This window comes from Zonotrichia albicollis, chromosome 9 (genome assembly GCF_047830755.1).
Source record: "Zonotrichia albicollis isolate bZonAlb1 chromosome 9, bZonAlb1.hap1, whole genome shotgun sequence".
NCBI classification, from domain to species: Eukaryota; Metazoa; Chordata; class Aves; order Passeriformes; family Passerellidae; genus Zonotrichia; species Zonotrichia albicollis.
The window spans coordinates 11814017-11836657 of record NC_133827.1 but is presented as its reverse complement, the minus strand read 5'-3'; the positions used below and the strand labels follow the sequence as shown (position 1 = coordinate 11836657).

The 22641-nt window shown below is 57.8% G+C and overlaps 1 protein-coding gene and 3 long non-coding RNA genes across 4 annotated transcripts; 2 read left to right on the top strand and 2 right to left on the bottom strand.

Moving 5' to 3' along the window:
- Positions 1-615: 615 nt before the first annotated feature.
- Positions 616-2163, top strand: LOC141730020 (uncharacterized). The gene is made up of 3 exons (XR_012581509.1): positions 616-704; positions 1196-1340; positions 1429-2163. It is a non-coding gene; the product is annotated as an uncharacterized LOC141730020 (long non-coding RNA).
- Positions 2164-2790: 627 nt separating this feature from the next.
- Positions 2791-4339, top strand: LOC141730019 (uncharacterized). Its single transcript, XR_012581508.1, has 4 exons — positions 2791-2869; positions 2953-3036; positions 3414-3435; positions 3523-4339. It is a non-coding gene; the product is annotated as an uncharacterized LOC141730019 (long non-coding RNA).
- A 14271-nt stretch (positions 4340-18610) lies between these two features.
- LOC141730018 (uncharacterized) lies at positions 18611-19856 on the bottom strand. Its single transcript, XR_012581507.1, has 3 exons — positions 19390-19856; positions 19223-19302; positions 18611-19136 (listed from the first exon to the last, which is right to left on the bottom strand). It is a non-coding gene; the product is annotated as an uncharacterized LOC141730018 (long non-coding RNA).
- Positions 19857-19911: 55 nt separating this feature from the next.
- On the bottom strand, positions 19912-22426 carry LOC141730029 (low affinity immunoglobulin gamma Fc region receptor III-like). The gene is made up of 4 exons (XM_074546667.1): positions 22353-22426; positions 21436-21867; positions 20881-21138; positions 19912-20267 (listed from the first exon to the last, which is right to left on the bottom strand). The coding sequence occupies exons 2-4, from the start codon at positions 21626-21628 to the stop codon at positions 19912-19914; spliced, it is 807 nt and encodes a 268-aa protein (XP_074402768.1). The 5' UTR covers positions 21629-21867; positions 22353-22426.
- Between the last annotated feature and the right edge of the window lie 215 nt (positions 22427-22641).

Here is a 22641-nt window from a genome sequence, read left to right as displayed (position 1 = left end):
CCTGGGAACCCAACCATGGGACCCCCATTGCTTCAGTGCCCCTGTCCCAGGGACTCCATCCCAGTACTCACATTCCCCAGGATCTCCATGGCCCAGCACCCCATTCCCAAGGAACCCTCTCCCATTCATTCCATCCGCAGAAATTCCTCTTTCCCCAGAACCTTGATTCTCCCAGGCACCCTCATGCCCACTGGATCCCTCATTCCCCTGGTACCCTCATCCCTAGGACAACCATCCCCTGACCCCAAATCCCTGGAGCCCTCATTGTTCTGGGAGTTCCATCCCTTAGTTCCCCCAGCCCTGGGCACCCCCATTCCCATGGCACCTCCATCCCTGGTGATTCCCACTCCTCAGAACCCCCATTCCCAGGGACCCAATCCCTTGGGCTCCCTATTCCCCTAGAACACATCCCTGGCCCTTCAAACACCCTGTGCCACTCACTCCTGGGAACCCCATGTCCCAACTTCTGCCACTCAGCCTTGTCCCCATCCTGTCCCCACCCTCCCACAGCCTGTCCCCAGCTTGTGGCCACCCTGCCCCCACCAGGTGCCACCTACGCATGAGGAAGAGACCTGACCTTGCTTCCTTCCCCTTTGGCCATAGAGACACCACCCAGGGGACAGCCACCCCCAGCAGTGAGTGACAGTCTGTCCACATGGCTGGAGACACCGGGATGGCCGGGATTTTGGCACTGCTCCTGTGGGGTGAGTGCCCCATGCATGGGACTGACACCCTGAGGATTGAGCCCAGTTAGGCAGAGACCAGTGGGGAGGGGCCATAGGGGGGTTGCAGTGTCCCCTGGGGTCCCCAATGCCAGCAGGGTGGGAGCCAGTGTGACCAGAGTTGTGGGGAGGCCATGAGGACAGGAACAGGGGAACTGGGATGTGGGGACAGAAACAGGGGGATGGAGATGTGGAGACAAGGATGTGGCAAAAGGAACTCTGGGGCTGGGGCAGCTGTGGGGAGGGGGACAGGGAATCAGGGATGCAGAGACAGGGACAAGGGTCACATACCATATGGATGGGCCATAGGGACAGGTGCCATCTCACTGGGATCATGGGCACAGGGCCATGGCTTGTGGCCGTGGGGACAGGCGCTGTAGGGCTGGTGGAGGTGACCTGTGCAAACATGGGGTGTCCACAGTGTTGCCATTTCCTGCGTCAACCCATGATGACCAAGATGTCTCTGTGCTCAGGATGTCCATGCCACACCAGTGTTCCCATGGGGACAGTTTGAGGACAGACGCCTCACCTCATACCCCGGGTGGTGCTGTCCATTCAGTCACACCTCCACTGAGCCCTGTCCCTTCGCCCTTCCAGCCCAGACCCTCGGCCTCGCTGGTGAGTCCTCAGGGGATGCCATTGTCCCACATCGCTCTCCCCAGCCCCACGCTGGCCCTGGCAGCCTGGTGTCCCCTGTCACCCACAGGTGCCCAGACCACCCAGCTCCTGGTGGATCCTCCCTGGAGGCCGGCAGTGCTGTGGGACCAGGTGACACTGACCTGCCAGGGCTCGGGGACCGCCAGTGCCACCACCTGGTACCAGGATGGGCAGCATTGGTGGCAGGAAGGACCTGCCAACTTCACTGTCACTGCGAGTGGCATCTACAGGTGTGACAGACCTGGCACCGGGGTCAGACCCCCATGAGAGTCTTAAATGGTGAGGGGGGTTTGGGTGTCTCCAGCCTGGCACTGTGGGGACCCTGAGGGCTCTGGGTGGGCCCCACTCCATGGGTCACCTCCTGTGTTACCAAAGCCCGTCCCCTGCTCTGGGGACATCCCAGAGCATCCAGTGCGGGGGAAACCATGCTGGAATTGGGGATACCTGGTGCGCTGGGTGAGACCCAATGGAGGGATCCCCATCAAAAGGGGATATTCCGGTGTGACAGGACCCCTCTCTCCCAAAGCTCGCTTGGTGCTGCAGGTGCCAGCGTGGGAGCTGCTAGAGGGGGACACGATGACACTGCGCTGCCGGTGCTGGCGGGACATGTCGGTCACTGAGGTGCGATTCTACCATGAGGACAAGGAGGTGGGGAGGTCCCTCACTGGGACCAAGCTGTCCCTGTCGCCTCTGCAGCTCAACCACAGTGGCCGCTACCGCTGTGGGGGCCAGGTGGACTCCAAGGTGGCGCCGTGGATGCTCTCAGCGCCGGTGACAGTGACAGTGCATGGTGAGCACCCCCACGGCTGGAAATCCAAACTCCTGACACCCCCAAAGACACCTCCCAGCAGACTCAGAGTGACAGTCCTCACCTCCCCTGTTCTTCCCTGAGCTCTTCCCTGTGCAAGTGCTGGAGGATCCCCCAAACCCACGGTGGGGTGCCCCCTGACTCTCACCTGCCTCAGCGCCCCCAGCCCCCTGTGGCCCGGAGCCCCCCTCCTGCACGTGTTCTACTGGGTTGGGCAGGAGGTGGGGGGCCCCGCAGGGGTCCTTGCAGCTGCTGGTTCCCACCGTGGGGGTCTCCCACTTGGGGAATTGCAGCTACCAGGTGTGCTCTGAGGGGGGGGGGGGCTCTGCGGAAGAGCAGCATCCAGCTCCCTGTCATTGTACACAGTGAGCGTGGGGATGGGCACGGGGAGCCCCCACAGCCTCCTCAAGTGCCATGGTTGGGGACCTCCATGTCCCCCAGAAACATTGTTGGGTCACCCCGCCTTTGCCCAGTGTCCCCTCACCCCTCCCTGGTGTGACCCCATTCCTGACATCCCCCACCACATCCATCCCCCCCATCCCTATCCCCTCACACCGGCTGCCAGCCCCTCGCTGTGGCCTCAGCCCTGTCTGTGTCCCTGTAGTGCCCGTGGACAATGCCACCATCACACCCGGTGTCCTGGAGCTGACATCGCGAGACACAGGGACACACAGGGACACAGGTGGGGTCACACAGTGTCACGAGGGAGTGCAGGACCCCTGGGGTCATGGGTGACCCTGATGTGTCCCCCTCTGTTTCTTGCAGTGGCTGCAGGGGTCAGTGGGGCCATTTTGTTCCTGCTCCTGCTTGTGGGTATCATTGTGGCCTGGTACCAGTGGCACCGCCTGGGTAGGTGACAGTGGGGGCACAGGGCTCCTGGGGATCACTGGGAAGGCCCCCAGAGAGGGAGGCCATAGGGCTGCACCCACAGCCCTTGACCAGGGAGGAGCTCAGCCCCCAGTGACCATAGCTCAGAGCCCTGGGGAGCTGTTGGAGGGTCCTGCAGGGATGTTGGGGGTTCTATCAGGGGTCTCCCCCACTGCCAGGCTAGGGGCTCTGGGGGCTCAGAGTGTTGGTGCAAGTGTGGTGGGTCAGGGATACTGGGGGTGCATCAGGGATACTGGGGGGGCCTGGGGAGGATTGTGTATCTGGTGGTGGTTCAGCATTCCCAAGGGTGAATGGGGGCCCCTGGGTCTCCAAACTCACCCCTCCAGTTTTCTTTGCAGATGCCAGGAAGCACCAGGAAAGGTGAGTGCAGCCTCCAGCCCGAAGACACCTTTTACCCAAACCCCCAGCACCTCCCATCCCCTTCCACACACCCTCTTATTCCCACAGGGCCCCCCCAGACCCCATGGCACTCCCAGTGGAGGATCCTCAGGCGACGTACATGGAGCTGCAAAGGCACCCATGGGAACCCAGCGACATCTATGACAATCTACACCAAAAGCTGTGATGCTCTGGGAAGCGGGAGGCACTGGGTGACACTGGGGGTGCTCCCTCCACACCTCCTGTGGTTGCCCATCCTTCCAAGGGATGTGGCCATGAGTCAGTCAGAGGCTACACAGGGCATCCTGTGCTCCCCATTTCCTTTCCCAGTACCCCCAAGGGCTCCCCCATCCCTTTGCTGGTACCTGCAGGGGCTCCCCAGCCCCATCCAAGTGCCCAAGTACCCTCAAGTGACTGCTCCATTCTCTCCCCACAGTGCTTGCAGTACACCCAGGGCTTCCCCATCCCTCCTCTCACCACCCCTGTCCCATCCTGCTGTAAAAGGGGGAGTCAGGAAGGATTCTTGCTGAAAGGTTTCTCATATGAAAATGAAACACAAAAGTGGCAATATTATATCTGAGAACTGTTTATTGGTAAAGGGGGTAAGCGTTCGTACTAAGGAGGAGGGAAGGGAATAGAAAGGGAAAAGGATAGAGAGAGAAACAGAAGACAGGGACAGCTTTACCACAAGGAGCCTGGGTGCTCTGTGGGCATCAGCTCGGCAGATGGAGTGTGTGTGCTGCAAGCCAGGGTGAGCCCACATGGCTTTTGTGAGTGGCTGGGCGTGATTTCCAAGGACGGCACCTGCGTGTCTCTGGCATGGGCGAGCGATGGCTGCAGGCTGGCTGCTGCGGGCTGGCTGCGGGCTGGTGCTGCGGCACTGGTGGCTCTGGGCTGGCTGCGGGCTGGGGCTGTGGCACTGGGGGCTCTGGGCTGGCTGCAGGGGCTGGGGCTGCGGGGGACAGGTGCAGCAGGCTCGGTGCTGTGGGCAGCATGGGAAACGCGGCAGAGGTGGCAGGTGGGTGCAGGCAGCATCAGCTCCATCAGGGAAGCAATGAAGGAATGTCCAGGACAAGCAGGAATGAGCTGCCTCGGGGAAGCAGCGAAGCAGGGAAGAACGGGTGCGGACAGGGAAGAAGGACCACCGGGAGGAAAAGGCGGTGTGGGGGGAGTATCGGTGATATTTTTCCCAACAACCAGGGGGAATGATGCATCTGACACCATCTTATCAGAAGGCTTATTAATTACTTTATTATACCATATTAGTCTATATTATATTACATTATATCTAAACTGAATCTGCCAAGCACTCAATGGCACTCCACTGCACACAGTCTCATGGCAGTCAGTTTACTGTCCCCACACACACACACACCTGGATTCAACTGGTCAGTGAATCAAAACTCTCACACCAGAATCCAATTACCAATTCCCTTCAGGTAAACAATCTTCCACAATGAATTCCACTCATGAACAACACAGGAGCAGTAAATGAGATAAGAACTGTTTGGATCCTTCTTTGCTTCTCTCACTGTTTCTCCCAAGTTCAGAGAATGTCAGTCCCACAGGGAAGGAGGGCCAAACTGACCCTCCGAGCGAGCCCCTGATCCCTCCAAGAAACCCAAAGGAAATGCTCCTATTGTGTCACAGTTTGCTGCCTTCATTTACAAAGGCTCCTCCCACTGCCCAATTTCCCAGCCATTTTTCCCAGACGTTTTTCCAAGGAATCTGTCCCACCAGCCAGTGGGTGTCACTCACAGCCCCATCACTGATGCTTTCTCTCCCCTGATTCTCTGTTACGTGAAGCCTCGCCAGGGACAGGGTTCCCAGCACATGGACAACCCACAGAGTCATTTTTCACCTCATGCATAGCATATGTTGAGACATAAGTCAAAATCAGATTTCTTCCTCTTAACCCCCATGTGCTTAGTGGCTCTGCAATCCCCCTCCCAGTGCTCCCACTAAGGTGGCTCACTGGTGCCCATCCTAGTTCCAAGGGGGCACAGGACCTGGTTCCCTGCACCTGGGACAAAAATACAGCTTTTTGTTTAAACTGGCATAAATTGTGTTTCTTTCTTCAGCTCTTTCAAGGAAGTTGAACAAAGTGGGAACCTCCCTTGGAATGGAAAATATGACCCGCTTCACTCTGAACAATTATAACTTTGAAATTATGGGTACTTTAGGCAAAAATGTGAGGACAGGAATAGCAGTTGTTTACTAGTATGTATTGTGAGAAACAAGTTAATGGAAGTTGACTTTAGCTGTTGATTATATGAACTGATATTATATTATTGAGTATACTATTGATTAAATATTGCCATGTTGTTCAGATAGTGAAAAGTATTGTGGAGTGGCTGCTGTTTTTGTTGTGGCCATCCAAGGGTGGGGCCCAGCCATGGCCCAGCCCCACTGCACAGGGATGGCCATTGCCCAGCCCTGCTGTGCCCAGCCCCAGGTGGCAGCCAGCACCTGAGTTGTCCCCCCTGCCCCCTTGGCTTTGATTCTGGCAGCTTTAGAGCTGCTGCAGAGGTGAGAATTCTGTGGTGGAAAAAGGCCTGCCTGTGGTTTGCTCAGCCTTGCAAGAAGCACAAAACCCAAAGGGAGCCCAAGCAGTGGCTCTGAAAGGGCCTTTGATGGTTTTCAGAGCAGGGCTGGCTGGAAATCGCCTCCTGCAGGGGCAGCTGTGTGAGAACCAGTCCTGAAATGCAGTAATTCATCATTTTGTCCCTTTGCAGCAAGGGACTAAGAGAGCCCCAAAAACCTTGTATATCCCACAACAATCTGCTCAACAACCTGACCAGTTCCCTCCTCCTTCCTTGCCTCAAACATGTAGCCCTTTAGAATGGCCTGGGAAGTGTCCCGTTCTCGGCTGTTTTGATGGCCTAGAAAGGCTTGGAAAAGCCTTGGGGGCAGCCCACGCTCCAAAGGACGAAAGGAGTCTTCAGGTTTTTTCGGTCTTCAGTGTTTATTAATTTTTTATCTACAATATCTTCTCTCGGCCCGACAGAGATCCGCACAGCACGTCAGCCATGAGCACACTGCGTGCCCTTGGGGCGGTCAGTTATCTTTATACCCAAAACTACGTATAAGATATTTACTCTTTCCCCCCAATACCTTTCACCCTTATTGACAAGTGTACTTTTAGCAAGAACAAATCCCAAAGTGCCACCACCACCACAGAAGATGGAAGACAAGAAGAAGAAGAAGGAGGACAGGACACGCCCCAGTTCCTCCATTTTGTCTCCCTAACACCCCTCTGTACCGAAATTCTAAACCCTGTGTTTCACCCCATAACTAATCTATCTCTTCACCATTTATCTCCTGTGATTCTCCCATCCTCCTACAGATGATGTTTCCTGTGCTGGGTCAAAGTCCAACCACCAGACACTCTGGCCATGTTCCAGGACCTCCGAGCCCCCCAAGGGTTGTCTCAGTGTCTCAGCACATCAGGACTGCTGTGCTGAGATCCCACAGGGAAGAGTGTTTGGCTTTTGGCTATGGCTGCCAGATGGGAGGGAAAAGTGTGGAAATATCGAGCTGTGGCTCTGCCCCACAGCTGAGGTAGGGCTGTGGGGAGTGACCCTGTGTCGATTCCAGGTTTCCCCAAAGCTGCTCCATCCCTGCCCTCCTCACCTGAGTGAAAGCCTGAGGGTTGGCAGGAATTGTGGTGTAAGGACACCAGAGGGGCTGCTGTGGATCCAAGATGAGCCTGAGATCAGGTGCTGCCTTCCTTCCATTCTGGATCATGGAGAGCAGACGTGGGTGCAGGGCATGTGCCTGGCCCCAGGACACTGCTACGCTGCCATTGGGCACTGGGATCCAACCTGCTGCCTTGGCGGCTTCTGCCTGCTGCCGGTGGTGGTGCCGGGAGCGATTGGTGCCCATGAGTTTGCAAAAGGAGCGATTTCCCCTCCTCCCTCCCGTCCGAGGCCGCCATGGCCCCTGAGGGGATGGAGCTGGACCGGGGCACCCCTTGCTGGGCGGGAGTGCTCCCTGCAGCACCCCCTGCTGGCCGCGATTATAACTGCCACAAAAACCTACAGTGCTGAGCAGGAGGGAAAGTTCTGGGTTTGTGTTTTTTGTTCTGTTTCATAATTTTCCTCATAACCTCCTCTTATTCCTTTTACTACACTTCTGCCTGAAATCCCATAATCTTGGAAATTAAAAAGAATTTTAGACATGGGTCTTCTTTTCATTCCAGGAACATTCCCATATGCCTTGGAAGATATTTCTCATTTAAATGAGATGCCAACTCCTGGGTTCCAGTGTGGAGGGGACAGACACCCCAAGAAAAGACAGGGTCAGGAACTTGGCCACTTCATGCTCTGTCTTTTAATTCAGTTTGGCCAGCAAGGTTCCTCTTCCCAGATGGCACTTCTGGTCACCTGGCCACCCAGGAGCTGTTTTTGCAGAGCGTCACACTGTCCCCAGTGTGCCATGGCTGACACAATGAAGGACAGATGGGGCCCTGTCTCACCAAAAGCAAGGCCTGACCCACCCCTTCCATACACAGCTGTTCCAAAATGTCTCTAGACATTAAACTTTTCCTGTCTCTGACTCCCCACTGTAGCAGGCTCCAAGCTGGGTAGGGCCCCATGGAGGGCTGAGGCTTAACGGTTGGAATTGCTAAGTCATGATGAAATAGCAAAAGAAGCTCCTGTCTTCCGCCTTTCGGACCCCAGCTTATCTCTGTAACCCCATAAGTCACTTTCCCCTAACCCCTACTATAGGACAAGTTTGGATCCACTTATAACCTATAAAAAGGGGCTGTTTTAGCTCATTCTGGTTAGAAGAGCCGTCGCTGGAACCCTACACAGACCCCTCAATAAAACCATCGCTGTGGAACCCCAGGACGTTTTTTTCCTCTCTCTCACAGCGTCTGCTTCCTGACTAGCCTGCAAGGCGCCTCAGCAAGCAAAGAGCGGGAATAAGAAGAGAGCTGATAATCACTAAAGAGCTGATATCCAATAAGCTTGCTAAGGTAGCCAATGGCTATGAGTGGCCTGGGTACTCAGACACTCTGTCCCCGGGAAGGATTGAGCTATCCAGCCCGTGCTGCCTGCTCAAAGAAAAATTTGCCCAGCAGGGAGTCAGGACTACCCCACCCTGTGCCATGGTCTGATCCTGACTGCCCTGGAAAATGGGGAGGCTCCAGAAACCCCACAGGGCCTTTGTGCCATCCTCGTGTGGGGAACAGGGCAGAGGAGGGGTTTGAGATGATAGAAAAGAGAATCCAGAGGCTCCTGCAGGCAACTTTGGCCATCAGAGCAAGGAAGGTCCAGAGCCTTGCCAGGTTACTCTGGAGGAGGAAACGTGCTGGGTACAGTGTCTAAGGTTTGTTCCCTATTGGTGGCTTTCCCTGGAAATCGTTCCTTGAGTGACAATTTGGACTCTGAACCTTGTTGCTGTTTCAGGAAATTGTTCTTCTCTCAGCCCTTTGGGATCTTTGTGCCTCCATGGGGAGCAGTAGGGAAAGGGGCAGCAGCCCCTGGTGTTTACTGGCAGCCCAGAACTGCAGAATCCCATTCCTAAAGCTCAACAAAGCTGAACATACACCATCTCTGCCAGTTTAACCAAAAAGCTGCACTTTGGACTAATTTAGAAGGAAATGGGTCAGGTGCCCCCTGGAATAGGGAAGAGCCTGAGGAGCCATGGGTGTACTGGGAGCACTGTGAGGGGGAAAAGGGAGCACTGGGTGCCCTGTGCAGGCCCCCCGACCCGTGATCATCACCCCAGGCAGGATGGGCCACCATGGGAGCCATGGGATGGGGACTCCCAGTGTCCCCCATTGTCACAGCACGTTCCCATGGATGTCACTGGTGTCCTGCAGTCACCCATGTAGTCCTGGCAGCTCTGCGTGGGTCACCTGGGGGTCCTTGGGGGAAACAGTAAGAGACACCTGGCTTGGGGTGACACCCATGGGTGACATGTCCATGTCCCCACCCATCCCCCATACTCACCCCCTGCCCCCTCCTGTCCAGCCCCACCCCAACCTCCAGGGAATAAGAGGGTTCTGGGGGGCCTTGTGGGGATAAGGGGGGGTCTGAGGCGTGTCTGGGGAGGGGGTCAAGGAGAGCCATGGCTTGAGCTCCCCACTGACCTGTCCTGGGATTTCCTGAGAGCTGCAAGAAAAAGAGGATGGGGTGATCATGGGATCCCCTGGGCCCCAACCCCACCTGGGACCTTTCAATGCCCACTGGACCCCTGAGCCCCCACCAGACACTGATTTCTACTGGACTCCCACGCCCCTGCATCCAAAACTACCCCTGTGGAGCCACAGAACACCTGAGGCACCCAGGTACTCCAAACCCCTCTCCACGACCCCTGAACCACCTCGGGACCCTGATTCTTCACACAGCCCCTAAGCACCCCTCAAGTCTCAAGGAACCCCAAGAATGGAATGCAGGGAAGCCTCCAAACTGCTCCAGGATCTCTAAAGATCTCTCCACATCCCTGCACAACTCTCCAACACCTCCATAAAAACCCACAGGAAATCCCAGTGTCACCCAAATATTCCTCAAGGCCCTTCCTGGGACCCTCCCGAGCCCAGGACCCTCCAAAATGCCCCCAAACGTTTGAGCACCCCAAGCAAAGGTCACTGAGGGCTCAGCTTCCTCCAGCTCAGGGGTTTTGGGTGATGCCCCAACAGCCCCCCCAGTGTTTGGGGCTTCCCCCCAATTCCTGTAAGAGTTTGTGTCACCCCCATTGTCACTCACCCCGGCGGTGCCACCAGTGACAGCCCCCGATGACAGCCAGGAGCAGGAGCAGGAACAGGAGGGTCCTGCCGACATTCACAGCCACTGCTGGGGACAGAGGGGACACATTGGGGTCATCCTGAACTGCAGGAGTCCTGAACACCCTGGTGACCCTGAGTTACCCCACCTGTGACCCAGGGTGAGCCAGGTGTCACCTCCAGGGCCAGCTCAGGGCTGAGTGCCTGGAATATGTGGTGCCCGTCCTGTCCCAGCTGGTTGGTGGCCACGCACTGGTAGGTGCCCAAATGTCCCACATCGATGTCCCTGAGCTCTAGGAGGGGACCCCGGGCCACCTCCTACCCATTGTGCAGCCAGGTGAAGGTGACAGGGGCTGAGCCCACCTGCACCAAGCAGCTCAGGGTCACGTTGTCACCTGCACGCAGTTGGTGTGACAGGGGACTGGGGGTGATGGTGGCATTGGCCACAGGCACTGTGGGGACAGAGATGGTGCTGGCACCTGGTGAGGTGGTATGGGGTACTTTGAGTGGGGTCACCAAAAGCCTGATGGTCCAGCTCACCCAGGATGGTGACATTCAGGGGGTCACTCTCGGCCACTCTGTCCCTGTCACTGACCCGGCACCGGTACTGGCCGCTGTCATTGTCCCCAATGTGGCGAAGCTCCAGGTGCGTGCCGGGGCCCAGCAGTGCCCCTAAGTCCTTCCATTTCCAGGAGAAGAACAGGGGACCTGTCCCTGTGGCCACCGTGCAGCTCAGCACCAGGCTGTCCCCGAGTGGCACCTGTCCCCCAGGGGGCTGCGCTGACAGGGACACCCCTGAGGGCGGGACCCCTGCAGGAGAGGGGGACACCAGGGGACAGTGAGGGACCTGGGTTGTCGGGGAGGGGCAGGAAGATCCCAGTGAGGGAGAGGGGGCGCAGAGGTGGAGGGGGCTTGGAAACAGGGGGAGAAGGGGTTCGGGGAAGTGACACCTTGAGAGGGAGGGGGGCGACACCAGGGAGGGTATGGGGACACAGGGAGAGGATGGTGGGACCTGGGGAATGTGTGGCACCCTCAGAGAGGGGTGGAGGGATGCAGGGAGCGGTCTGGGGACCCAGTGAGTGATGGGTGGACAGAAGCCAGGAATAGAGGGACTTGATGAGGGACCCGGGTCAGCAATGGCGGGACGCAGAAAAGGTGCCAGGGAAGGATGGGGGTACCCATGTGGGACTGGGGGATACAGGGAGGGACCAGAGAAAAGAGCAGGGGAGCCAGGGAGGTATACAAGAAACTTAGGTACCACAGGACACTGGTCAGGAAGGACTGGGGATCCCCAGGCAAGGGACATGAGGAGGCTGTGGGGGCTCCCCGTGCCCATCCCCGCACTCACTGAGCACCGTGACACGGATCCAGGTGCTGCTCTTCCGCACGGCCCCACCCTTGGAGCACACCTGGCAGCTGTAATTCCCCGAGTGGGAGACCCCCACGGCGGGCACCAGCACCTGCGGGGACCCCTGCGGGCCCCCCACCACCTGCCCGTCCCGGTAGAACATATGCCGGAGGGGGGCTCAGGGCCGCAGGGGGCTGGGGGTGCTGAGGCAGCTGAGAGTCAGGGGGGACCCATTGGTGGGCTCAGAGTGAACTTCCGGCACTGGCACCGTGAAAAGCTCTGGAAAGGAGAGGGGAGGGAGATTTGTGAGACTGAGTCCCTAGGGAGGGAGTGAGGGGGGTTGGAGTGACAGTTGTGGAGTGCGTACCGTGCACTGTCACTGTCACTGATTCCGACTTCTCCCATCCCCGTGATACCGTGGATTTCACCCAGCCCCTGCAGCTGTAGCGGCTGCTGTGTTGCAGATGCAGAGGGGACAGGGACAGCTGGGTCCCATCGCGGAGCTCCTGCAGTTTCTTCTCCTCATGGTAGAAAGACACTGAGTTGACCGGGTTGTCCCTCCAGCGCCAGCAGCGCAGTGTCACCGTGTCCCCCTCCAGCAGCGCCTGCACTGGCACCTGCAGCACCAATGGGGCTACGGGACATGGGGGTCCTGTTCCACCTCATGAGTCCCCAGAGCAGGTGACAGGCTCTGGTCACACAGGAGGTGACCAATGGAGCAGAGCCCACCCAGAACCCCGGGGTCACTGCTGGTGCCAGGATGGGGACACCCAAACCCCCCTCACCATCTAACACTCTCACAGGAGGGCTGAGCCCACTGCTGGGTCTCTCACACGTGTAGTTGCCTCTCTCAGTGACAGTGAGGTTGTTGTGTCTCTCCTGCTCCCAGTGCTGCCCGTCCTTGTGCCAGGTGGTGTCACCAGCAGTCCCCAAGCCCTGGCAGGTCAGTGTCACCCGGTCCCACAGCACCGCCAGCCTCCAGGGGGGCTCTACCAGGAGCTGGGTGGTCTGGGCACCTGCGGGTGACAGGGGACACCAGGCTGCAAGGTCCAGCATGGGGCTGGGGACAGCAAGGTGGGACCATGGCATCCTCCGAGGACTCACCAGCGAGGCCTAGGGTCTGGGCTGGAAGGGAGAAGGGACAGGGCTCAGTGAGTGTGGCACCATGGGGACAGTGGTGCACAGGGGATTGGGTCATAGGGGCTGCCCCTGAACTGTCCCCGTGGGGAAGTTGGTGTGGCACAGATGTCTCGATGGGGACACTGTGCTAGCACAGATCTCCCATGCCAGCCCCATGGCTTCTGTCTCCATGGCCCATCCACATTGTGCTTGTCTTCCTCTCCCTGTCCCTGCATCCCTGCATCCCTGTGTCCCTGTCCCCACAGCTGCCCCAGCCCCAGGATGCCTCTCCCAACATTCCTATCCCTCCAGCCCTGTTCACCCTCTCCTGTCCCCACGGCCACGCCATGACCCCAGTCACTTCATGCTCTGGCTCTCCTGGCATTGGGAACCTCAGAGAGCCCTACAGCTCCCCTGTGCCCCCTCCCCACCACATTCTGCCTCACCAGGGCCCATCCCCAGGTACTACGAGTCCGGCCCGTGCCCGGGGGCACTCACCCCACAGGAGCAGCGCCACCTTCCCGGCCATCCCGGTGTCCCCAGCCATGTGCACTGGCTGTCACTCGCTGCTGTGGCCACCGCTCCCCTGGCTGGCGGCTCTTTGGATGAAGGGGAAGGAAGCGAGGTCACATCTGTCCCCATGTGTTGGTGGCCCTTGGTGGGGGCAGGGTGGCCACAAGCTGGGTACAGGCTGTGGACAGGGTGGAGACATGCTGGGGACAAGGCTGTCTCTGGATAGGTGGGACATGGGGCTTCCCAGGAGCAGGGAGGCTCAAGGGGTTTGGGGAGCCAGGGATGGGTGTCCAGGGGAATGGGGGTCCAGGGAATGGGGGTCCAGGGAATGGGTCCATGGGCAATTGGGGTCGTGAGGAGGGGGAGTCACAGGGGATGGGGGTGCCATGGGGGGGGGAATGAGGGTCCCCAGGGCTGGGGGGACTCAGGGATGGGAGTCCCAGGGGAAGGTGGGCTCCAGGTATTTGGTGTCATGGTTTTGGTTTCCTAATTTGAGATATTTTGGTTAATGTAATAATTAGTGTGGTGGGTTTAGTGTTGGTTAATTATTAGTGCATTTATCAGAACTTATTTATTTCTTTTTTGTTTTGAGATGAGACTAGGAGAAAGGTAAAGTACATTTAAAACTTTAAAAGGGTATATAAGAAAATATTTTAATTGTAATAAATCCCTCATCAAGGGATTTTTTGTGCCAGGGATGGGTGCAGGGGGAATGGGGGGACTGGGGAGAATCAAGGTCCCAGGGGAATGGGGATTTCAGGGCATGGAATGAATGGGAGAGGGTTCCTTGGGAATGGGGTCCTGGGCCATGGAGTTCCTGGGCAATGGCAGCCCTGGGATGGGGGTCTCAGGAAAGGGGAGACTGAAGGAATGGGGGTCCCATGGTCAGCTTCCCAGGGGAATGAGTTTGCCAGGGATGGACAGTGACGGGTTGTGCATGTGGGTCACAGCTCCTTCCCTGGGTGCCTCAGATTTTGGGAAGACTCAGGGGCTCGTGCTGCCTGCTGGGTTGCCTGTGATTTGGTGGGGGGGCAACAAGAGGGGATTCAGAGGTGCTCTGGGTCTGTGCCACCCCAACATCCAGGGGCATATCTTTTTCTTCATTTCCATTTCCTTCCTTTTATCCCTCATTTTCACAACCTCCCAGTTCATGCCTTGATGATCCTGGGGAGCTTCTGAGTAGGGAACGTGTTGGGGGAAGCCTAAGGTGGGGGAAGCAGGGGTGAGGGGTCTGCAGGGAGGGCTGGGGAGGCTGTGGGGGATGAAGGAGTCAGCTTTCTCCCTGCCTACACTTTCACTTTCTCTCTCCAGCAGCAGAAGTAAGAGGCCGTTTGTGCTGAGTGTCACATGGAAGGAGGGTTCTGCCCTGCGGGGGGGCAAATACAGGGGGCTCCTGTCCTGTAAGGATCCTGTCCCATGAGGGACAAATGCTGGACAAGGGGCTCCTGTCCTGGGGGATCACAGCTCCTGGTGTTTCCAGACTTCTCCATTCTTGCTCGTCCCCTGCAGAATCTGAGCCAGCAAGAGCCGCTGGGGAATGGAGGCCCAGGAAGGAGCTCCCAAACTCCTGCTCCTTGAAGCCAGTGGCCATCCAAGGGTGGGGCCCAGCCATGGCCCAGCCCCACTGCACAGGGATGGCCATTGCCCAGCCCTGCTCTGGCCAGCCCCAGGTGGCAGCCAGCACCTGAGGGTCCCCCCTGCCCCCTTGGCTTTGATTCTGGCAGCTTTAGAGCTGCTGCAGAGGTGAGAATTCTGTGGTGGAAAAAGGCCTACCTGTGGTTTGCTCAGCTCTGCAAGAAGCACAAACCCCAAAGGGAGCCCAAGCAGTGGCTCTGTGAGGGCCTTTGATGGTTTTCAGAGCAGGGCTGACTGGAAACCCCCCTGCAGAGGCAGTTGAGAGGGAGCCAGTCTGGAAATGCAGCAATTGATCACTTCGTTCCTCTCACCATGTATTGTAAATACATATTATATTACCAGAATTTTACAAATATTAAAATGGAATTTATATATGTAATGTTAAAGTAACTTTGTTACAAAGATATAGTTTTTATGTCTGTTGTTAATTAAGCTTTGTGAAATAGCTGATATAAGGATGCTTGTGTTAAAATGCCTGCTTGGATGGGATAACATCTGATGAAGACAGGATGAGGACACCTGCTACAGATATGCCAACTATCAGCACTCACCGCCTGAAGACAGTGTGGACCCAGGCCCAGAAATGAAGATGATCATAAGAAATGGCTAAAAGCAGAACCAAGGAATAACGCTCTAAATAGGCAGATCCAAGTAGGAGCCCAGCTAAACAATTCTTGGAATGTAAATTAGCTTGGGGAAAAGTTTTCTAAGCATAAGTGTCTATGAATATGCAACAGGCTGATCTAAGGGAAAAGGTATCCAAGAGGTATCCCCAAAGAGAACAGTGTGCTCTTGGCTGAGTGCCAAGATGCACCCACCCATAACAACCTTTGCTCTATGATCCTTGTCTCCTATTGTCCTTTATTAAATGTCTAAAATTTTCACAGGAGAGAGAACGTGCTGCAAAGATGAGAATTCAGTGGGGGAAAAAGGCCTGCCTGTGGTTTCCTCAGCCCTGCATGAAGCACAAATCCCAAAAGGAGCCCAAGCAGTGTCACTGAGAGGGCCTTTGATGGTTTTCAGAGCAGGGCTGGCTGGAAACTGCCCCTACAAGGGCAGCTGTGGGGGAACCAGTCCAGAAATGCAGCAATTGATCACTTTGTCCTTCTAGGCAAGGGACTGGGAGAGACCCGAAAATCCTGCAAAGACAACAATCATCTGCCCAAGAATCTGACCAGGACCCTCCTCCTCCTTCCTGTCTCAAACCTGCAGCCCTTTAGAACATCCCAGAAAGTATTTTTGGGTTCTGGCTCAGTTGTGAGACAAGAGAGAAAAGGATGGAAATATCGAGCAGGGGGTTTTCCCTGCAGCTGTGGTGGGGCTGTGGGCAGGGATCCTGTCTGGATTCCAGGTGTCCCCAAAGCTGCTCCTTCCCTGCTCTCCTCACCTGCACAGGGAACAGGGAAAAGACAGGGCTCTGCCTCACACCTGTCCTGCCCTTTCCAGGGTACCCCTCCACTTCCTGGAGCTGTGGGGGCCTTACCCTGGAAACGCTCGGTCCCAACACATCGCAACAGTGCCTTCAGACACGCTGCCACAGTCGGTTCGGACACCCCGTGACCGTCCCGGCACTCGCAGCGCGATGGCAGCTGGGCCCTTCCCGGTGCTCCAGGACCACCATTGTGGTCCCTCCTTTCCGCAGACCCCACCGCAGGGTCTCTGCTCCCCCCTGTCCCGGGGTCTCCCCTCCGCCGTTTCACTCCCTCCACGCTCGGGGCTCCCCAGTGGGGTCCCGGTCCCTCCATCCCGGCCCCTTCCCACCCTCTGCCCCCTGCCCCTCCGGCCGCACCCCCCGACAGCTCTGGGGCCGGCACCGGCAGAGGCTGCCGAGCTCCTGCAGGATGAGACGTTCCTGGGGCAGCGCCGGCTGAGCGGGGCTCGGCTCCCTCACGCCGTCCTTGCCCGCAGCACTCGGGCTCCAGCAGCCCCGGGCTGCTCCTTCAGGATTTGCCGACTGCTCCCGGAGCGCTGCCCTTTGTTGGGAACGAGCCCAGGAGCACCGGAATCACCCCGGGACCTCCTGTGAGGCTGTGCCCGAGCCCTGAGGAGTTTGGGAGTCACTGCTGTGTCCCAAAATGTCGGGGGAGCAGGAATGGCAAGTGGTGCCCCAACATGTCCCTGCCCCGTGGGCCTCACCTGAACACCCTGCGGAATTCCCGGCATTCCGGCTCCACCTGCATGGCCAGGTGCTGCTCCTGTGGGCCACCTTATCCAGCCACTCCCGTCTCAGCCGCTGCTCCAGCTCGGCCTTCCTGGCCGACCAGTGGGAAGCAGTGGCCACATGGCACAGGTACAGAATCATCCCCAGCGGCAGCAAAAACCTTCCGGGCAGCCTAAAAAGCTCCTTGTGGGCAGAGCTGGCAACATCTGACTTGCAAATTGTATCCAGTGCTGCCTTGTGTAGCCCAAAATCCCCAGGAGAGACAGCGGAGCACTGTGTTTGTGAACAGGGATGCTTTAGGAGCACTGCTGAACTTTAGGACCCTGGCTTAATTACAATGCCTCCTTAAGGGTCTGCAGCACCCAGAGCAAAACAGGGGCATTGGCCCAATCAGCTCCAATTGTGCCCCATTTTGCCGTCTCAAGGCACTGCTCCCATCCCAGGCTGTCCTTGTGCTCCAGCTACTGCTGCAGAGCCCTCGGGGCTGTGGCTCTGCTCTCTTCTTCCTCCGCCTCATCCCCCTGTGGCTTCTGAGTTGGGACCAGGAGTGGCCAGGAAGAGCAGGAACTCCAAACATGCTCTGCAGTTGCCTGAGCTCCTCAACATCCCAGAGGAATTCAACATTCCCAGAGCTGCTGTTCCCAGGCTGAAAGAGGAAAAGGGAGTGAAAGGCTGAGGGCTTGCAGGAATTGTGGCATAAAGCCACCCGGGGTGCTGCTGTGGACCTGAGACCTGCCTGGGGTCAGGTTCTGCCTTCCTTCCATTTGGGATCATGGAGAGTGCTCACGGGTGTTGTGCAGGGCGTGTGCCTGGCCCCGGGACACTGCTACGCTGCCACTGGGCACTGGGATCCAACCTGCTGCTTTGGCGGCTTTTACCCGCTGCCAGTGGTGGTGCCGGGACCGATTGGTGGCCGGGAGTTTGCAAAAGGAGCGATTTCCCCTCCTCCCTCCCGTCCGAGGCCGGCATGGTCCCTGAGGGGATGGAGCTGGACCGGGGCGCCCCCTGCTGGCCAGGAGTGCTCCCTGCATCGCCCCCTGCTGGCTGCAGTTGTAACTGCACCAAAGATGAAAAAAGAGCACTGAGAAGAAGGAAATGTTCTGGTTTTGTATTGTTTATTCTGTTCTTTTTTTATAAATTTCCTCATAAAGAATGTTTATTTCTTTTTCCTACACTTTTGCATGGATGCAGCATCATTTTTGGAATAAAAATGCTTTTAGCGATTGGTCTTCTTATTGTAGCAAAGTTTCCACTTTCCTTGGCAGATATTTCTCCCTATACCAAGATACTTAAAAACTCCTGGGTTTCAGCATGGATAGGAAAGACACTCCCTAAGGACACATGCTCAGGGACTTGGCCACCTCATGCTCTGCCTTTTAAGCCAGTTGGGCCACCAAAGGCCCTCTCCCCAGCTGGCACTTCTGGTCACCCAGCCACTCAGGAGCCGGCTTTGGCAGAGCATCACACTGTCCCCAGTGTACAAGGGCTGACAGACTGATGGACAGACGGGGCCCTGTCTCAGCAAAAGCAAGGCCTGACCCACCACTGCCACTCACAGCTGTTTCAAAATGTGTCCAGACATCAAACTTTTCCTGTTGCTGATTCCCCCACCCTATGCCATGGCCTGATCCCGACTGCCCTGGAAAAGGGGAAGCTCTGGAATCCCCACAGGGCCTTTGGACATCATTGTGTGGGCAACAGGGCAATGGAGGGGTTCGGGACAGGGAACACAAGAATCCAGAGCCTCTTGAAGACCGCTTTGGCCATCAGAACAAGGAAGGTCCAGGGCCCTGTCCTCAACAAACAAACCCTGGAAACTCTCCCCAGCAGGTTTCCTCCACCTTCCTAGGATTCCTCCTTCCAACCCTTGGGACTCTGAACTTTGTTGCTGTTGCTTTTAGTTGTATTCTGTCTGGTTGCTGTTTCAGGAAATTGTTCTTCTCTCAGCCCTTTGGGATCTTTGTGCCTCCACGGGGAGAGAGAGGCACAGTTTTTAGTGGCAGCACACACACGAGTGGGTGCCCATGGGTGGGGACCCCCAGTGCCCCCCAGTTCCCCCCAGTGTCACAGCACATTCGCGTAGATGTCACCGGGTTCCCATGGTCGCCCGTGGGATCCCCACAGCCCCACGTAGGTCTCCTGGGGATCCTGGGGGACAGTAACATTGGGGGGCCCTGCAAAAAACACCAGTTGTAGGGACCAAGGTGGGGGTTGACACATGTGAGTGACGTGTCACTGTCCTCCTCATCACTGTACTCACACTGTGCCTGTTTGCTGCTCACAACGTGGGTGTATGGAACCTTTCCCTCCTCTGGGGGGGACGTTGGATCTGGGGGAGCCCTGTGGGGATAAAGACAATGTGTGGAAGTGGCTGGAGAGTTGTGGGGTGGGGTAATAGGGGACGCATGGCTGGAGAGCCCCACTCACCTTTCTTGTTGCTTCTTGGCAGCTGCAAATAAAAGAGGGGAGGGGTGACTGTGGGGTCCCCGGGCCCTGACCCCACTCAGGAAACCTGTACCCCCCTGGGACCCTTATTTTCTCTCAAGATCCCCAAGCATCCCTGAAGCCCTTTAGAATTCATGAACCTCTCCAGTTCCCCCAGGCCGACTTAGCCTCAAGAACCCAAAGCCCAGGAGGAACAGAGACCCTCCAAAAGCCCCCAGGGCCCCTGAAAGAAACCCCAACATCCCTGCAGAACACTCCAGCACCTCCCCAGACCCTGCAGGACCCCTGGGCAAGATCACAATTCTGGGGCTGTGAGTGCTGCCCTATTTCTCCCCAAGTCTGCGGGCCTCTACAACTCTCTGAGACCCCCGTCCCCTCATTGTCACCGACCCACACGGTGCCACCAGTGCCAGGCCACAATGACACCCACGAGCAGAAGCAGGAACAGAAGAGCCCCACCGACCCCTGCAGCCACTGCAAGAAACAGAGGGAGACACATCAGGATCACCCATCACCCCAGGTTTCCTGCACTCCCTGGTGACCCTGTGTGACCCCACCTGTGTCTCTGTGTCCCCATGTTGTCACCATCAGTGCCAGCTCAGGGCTGAGTGCCTGGAATAGGTGGTGCCCGTCCTGTCCCAGCTGGTTGGTGGCCACGCACTGGTAAGTGCCTGAATGTCCAACATCGAATGCCCGGAGCTCCAGGAGGGGACCCCGGGCCACCTCCTGCCCATTGTGCAGCCAGGTGAAGGTGACAGGTTTTGAGCCCACCTGCACTGAGCAGCGCAGGGTCACGTTGTCACCTGCACGCACCTGGTGTGCCAGAGGACCGGGGGTGATGGTGGCATTGGCCACGGGCACTGCAGGGACAGAGACAGGGCTGAGGGCACAGGGAGGGCCTGGCAGCCAGTGTGGGGGTATAGGGATGGGAGGGGATGAGTGTGATGGTGGATATTGGGGACAGGGTTACGCCATGGATGTGTGAGGAGACAAGGGGAGTGGTGGAAGGACCCAAGAAAAGTGTCTGGGAGACATGGAGGTGCCCAGGGCAGGGGACCCTGAGGAGCCTGTGGGGACTCCCCGTGCCCATCCCTGCACTCACTGCGCACCCTGATGCGGAGCTGGGCTCTGCTCTTCTGCACCACCTCCCCATCAGAGTGCACCTGGCAGCTGTAATTCCCCGAGTGGGAGACCCCCACGGAGGGCACCAGCAGCTGCAGGGACCCCTGTGGGCCCCCCACCACCTGCCTGTCCTGGTAGAACACGAGCAGGAGGGGGGCTCGGGGCCGCAGGGGGCTGGGGGTGCTGAGGCAGCTGAGAGTCAGGGGGAGCTGAAGGATGGCTCAGGGGGTCCCTCCAGCACCTGCACAGGGAGCAGCTCAGGGCAGGAGATTGGAAGCAGTGGGGACAGCAAACCCAAGTCCTTGGGGAGGGGCTGTGGGGATTTTGGGGTGGAAGCTGTGGGGTTCTCACCATGCACTGTCACTGTCACTGGCGCAGACACCACCCACTGCCTGTCTTTCAGCCAGCCCCTGCAGCGGTAGCACCCACTGTGGTGCAGCTTCAGAGGGAACAGGGTCAGCTCTGTTCCATTTCGGAGCTCCACCAGCTGCTTCTCCTCATGGTAGAAGGACACCCAGGTGACCAGGTTGTTCCGCCGGTCCCGGCAGCACAGTGTCACCTTGTCCCCCTCCAGCAGTGGCCTTGCTGGCACCTGCAGCACCAGCCAGTCTGGGGAACAAATGGGTCCTGTCACATCAGGAGGAGGGCTTGGAGGGTCCAAGACAGGAGGGCTTGGAGAGTCCTGAAGGCACCACCCAATAGGGACCCCCCCAGTTGGTCACAGCCAGCACACTAAGGGTCCCCAATTTCAATACAGGGGCCCCACCACACTGGCATGCTTTGGGATGTCCCCATATGCAGGGGATGGGCACTCGTCACGCAGGCAGTGACCCATGGAGCGCAGCCCAGCCAGAGCCCTTGGGGTCCCCGCAGGTGCCAGGCTGGGGACACCCAAACCCCTCTTACCGTCTAAGACTCTCATGGGGAGGCTGAGCCCAGTGCCGGGTCTGTTACACTCGTAGGTGCCATTTTCAGTGACAGTGAGGTGGTCACGTCCCTGCTGTCCCCAGCGCCGCCCATCCTTGTACCAGGTGGTGGCACTGGAGGTCCCTGAGCCCTGGCAGGTCAGTGTCACCCGGTCCCACAGCACCGCTGGCATCCAGGGGGGCTCCACGAAGATCCAGGTGGTCTGGGTGCCTGCAGGTGACAGGGGACACCAGCCTGCCAGGACCAGTGTGGGGCTGGTGACAGCAGGGTTGGGTCATGGCATCCCCTGAGGACTCATCAGCAAAGCCAAGGGTCTGGGCTGGAAGGGAGAAGGGACAGGGCTCAGTGGGGGTGGCTCTCTAGGTACAGCAGCACCAGAGCTCGGGTTTTGGCATCATCCCCAGATTTCTCCTGTAGGGACACCAGAGTGGCATGGACCTCTTAGGAACTGGGGCTACAGGGCCACCTTAGGCTGAGGCAGGACACAGGGACACCGTGGACACCGTGAGAATGGCGATGCCAGGGCCATCCCATGCTGGCACAGGTCACGCCCAACAGTCCCATGGTCTCAGTACCCAGGGCCCATCTGCATGGTGCTTTCCCCCTAATTCCTGTCCTGGCCCCCCTGGCACCCTGTCCATGTCCCCACACCTTCACCAGTCCCATGATGCCTCCAAAATTCCATCCCCCTGTTATTGTCCCCATGTTCCTTAACCCCTTAACCCCCTCTCCTGTCCCCAAGCGACTCCATGACCCTGGTCACCTCATGCATTGACTCTCCTGGCATTGCGGACATCAGGGGACCCTGCAGCCCCCCTATGCCCCCCCCCCCCCACCAGTCTCTGCCTCACCAGTGCCCATCCCTGGGGTGTCAGGCCCGTGCCCGGGGCACTCACCCCACAGGAGCAGCGCCACCTTCCCGGCCATCCTGGTGTCCCCAGCCATGTGCACTGGCTGTCACTCACTGATGTGGCCACCGCTCCCCTGGCTGGCAGCTCTTCAGGTGAAGGGAAAGGAAGCAAGGTCACGTCTGTCCCCAAGTGTAGGTGGCCCTAGGTGGGGGCAGGGTGGGAACAGGATGGGGGCAGGGTGGGGACTTTGTGAGACATGGGGGTGATGGTGGGACATGGTGGGGACATGGTGTTGCCAGAATTTGGAGGCTGAGGCTGTGTAGGGAGCCAGGGA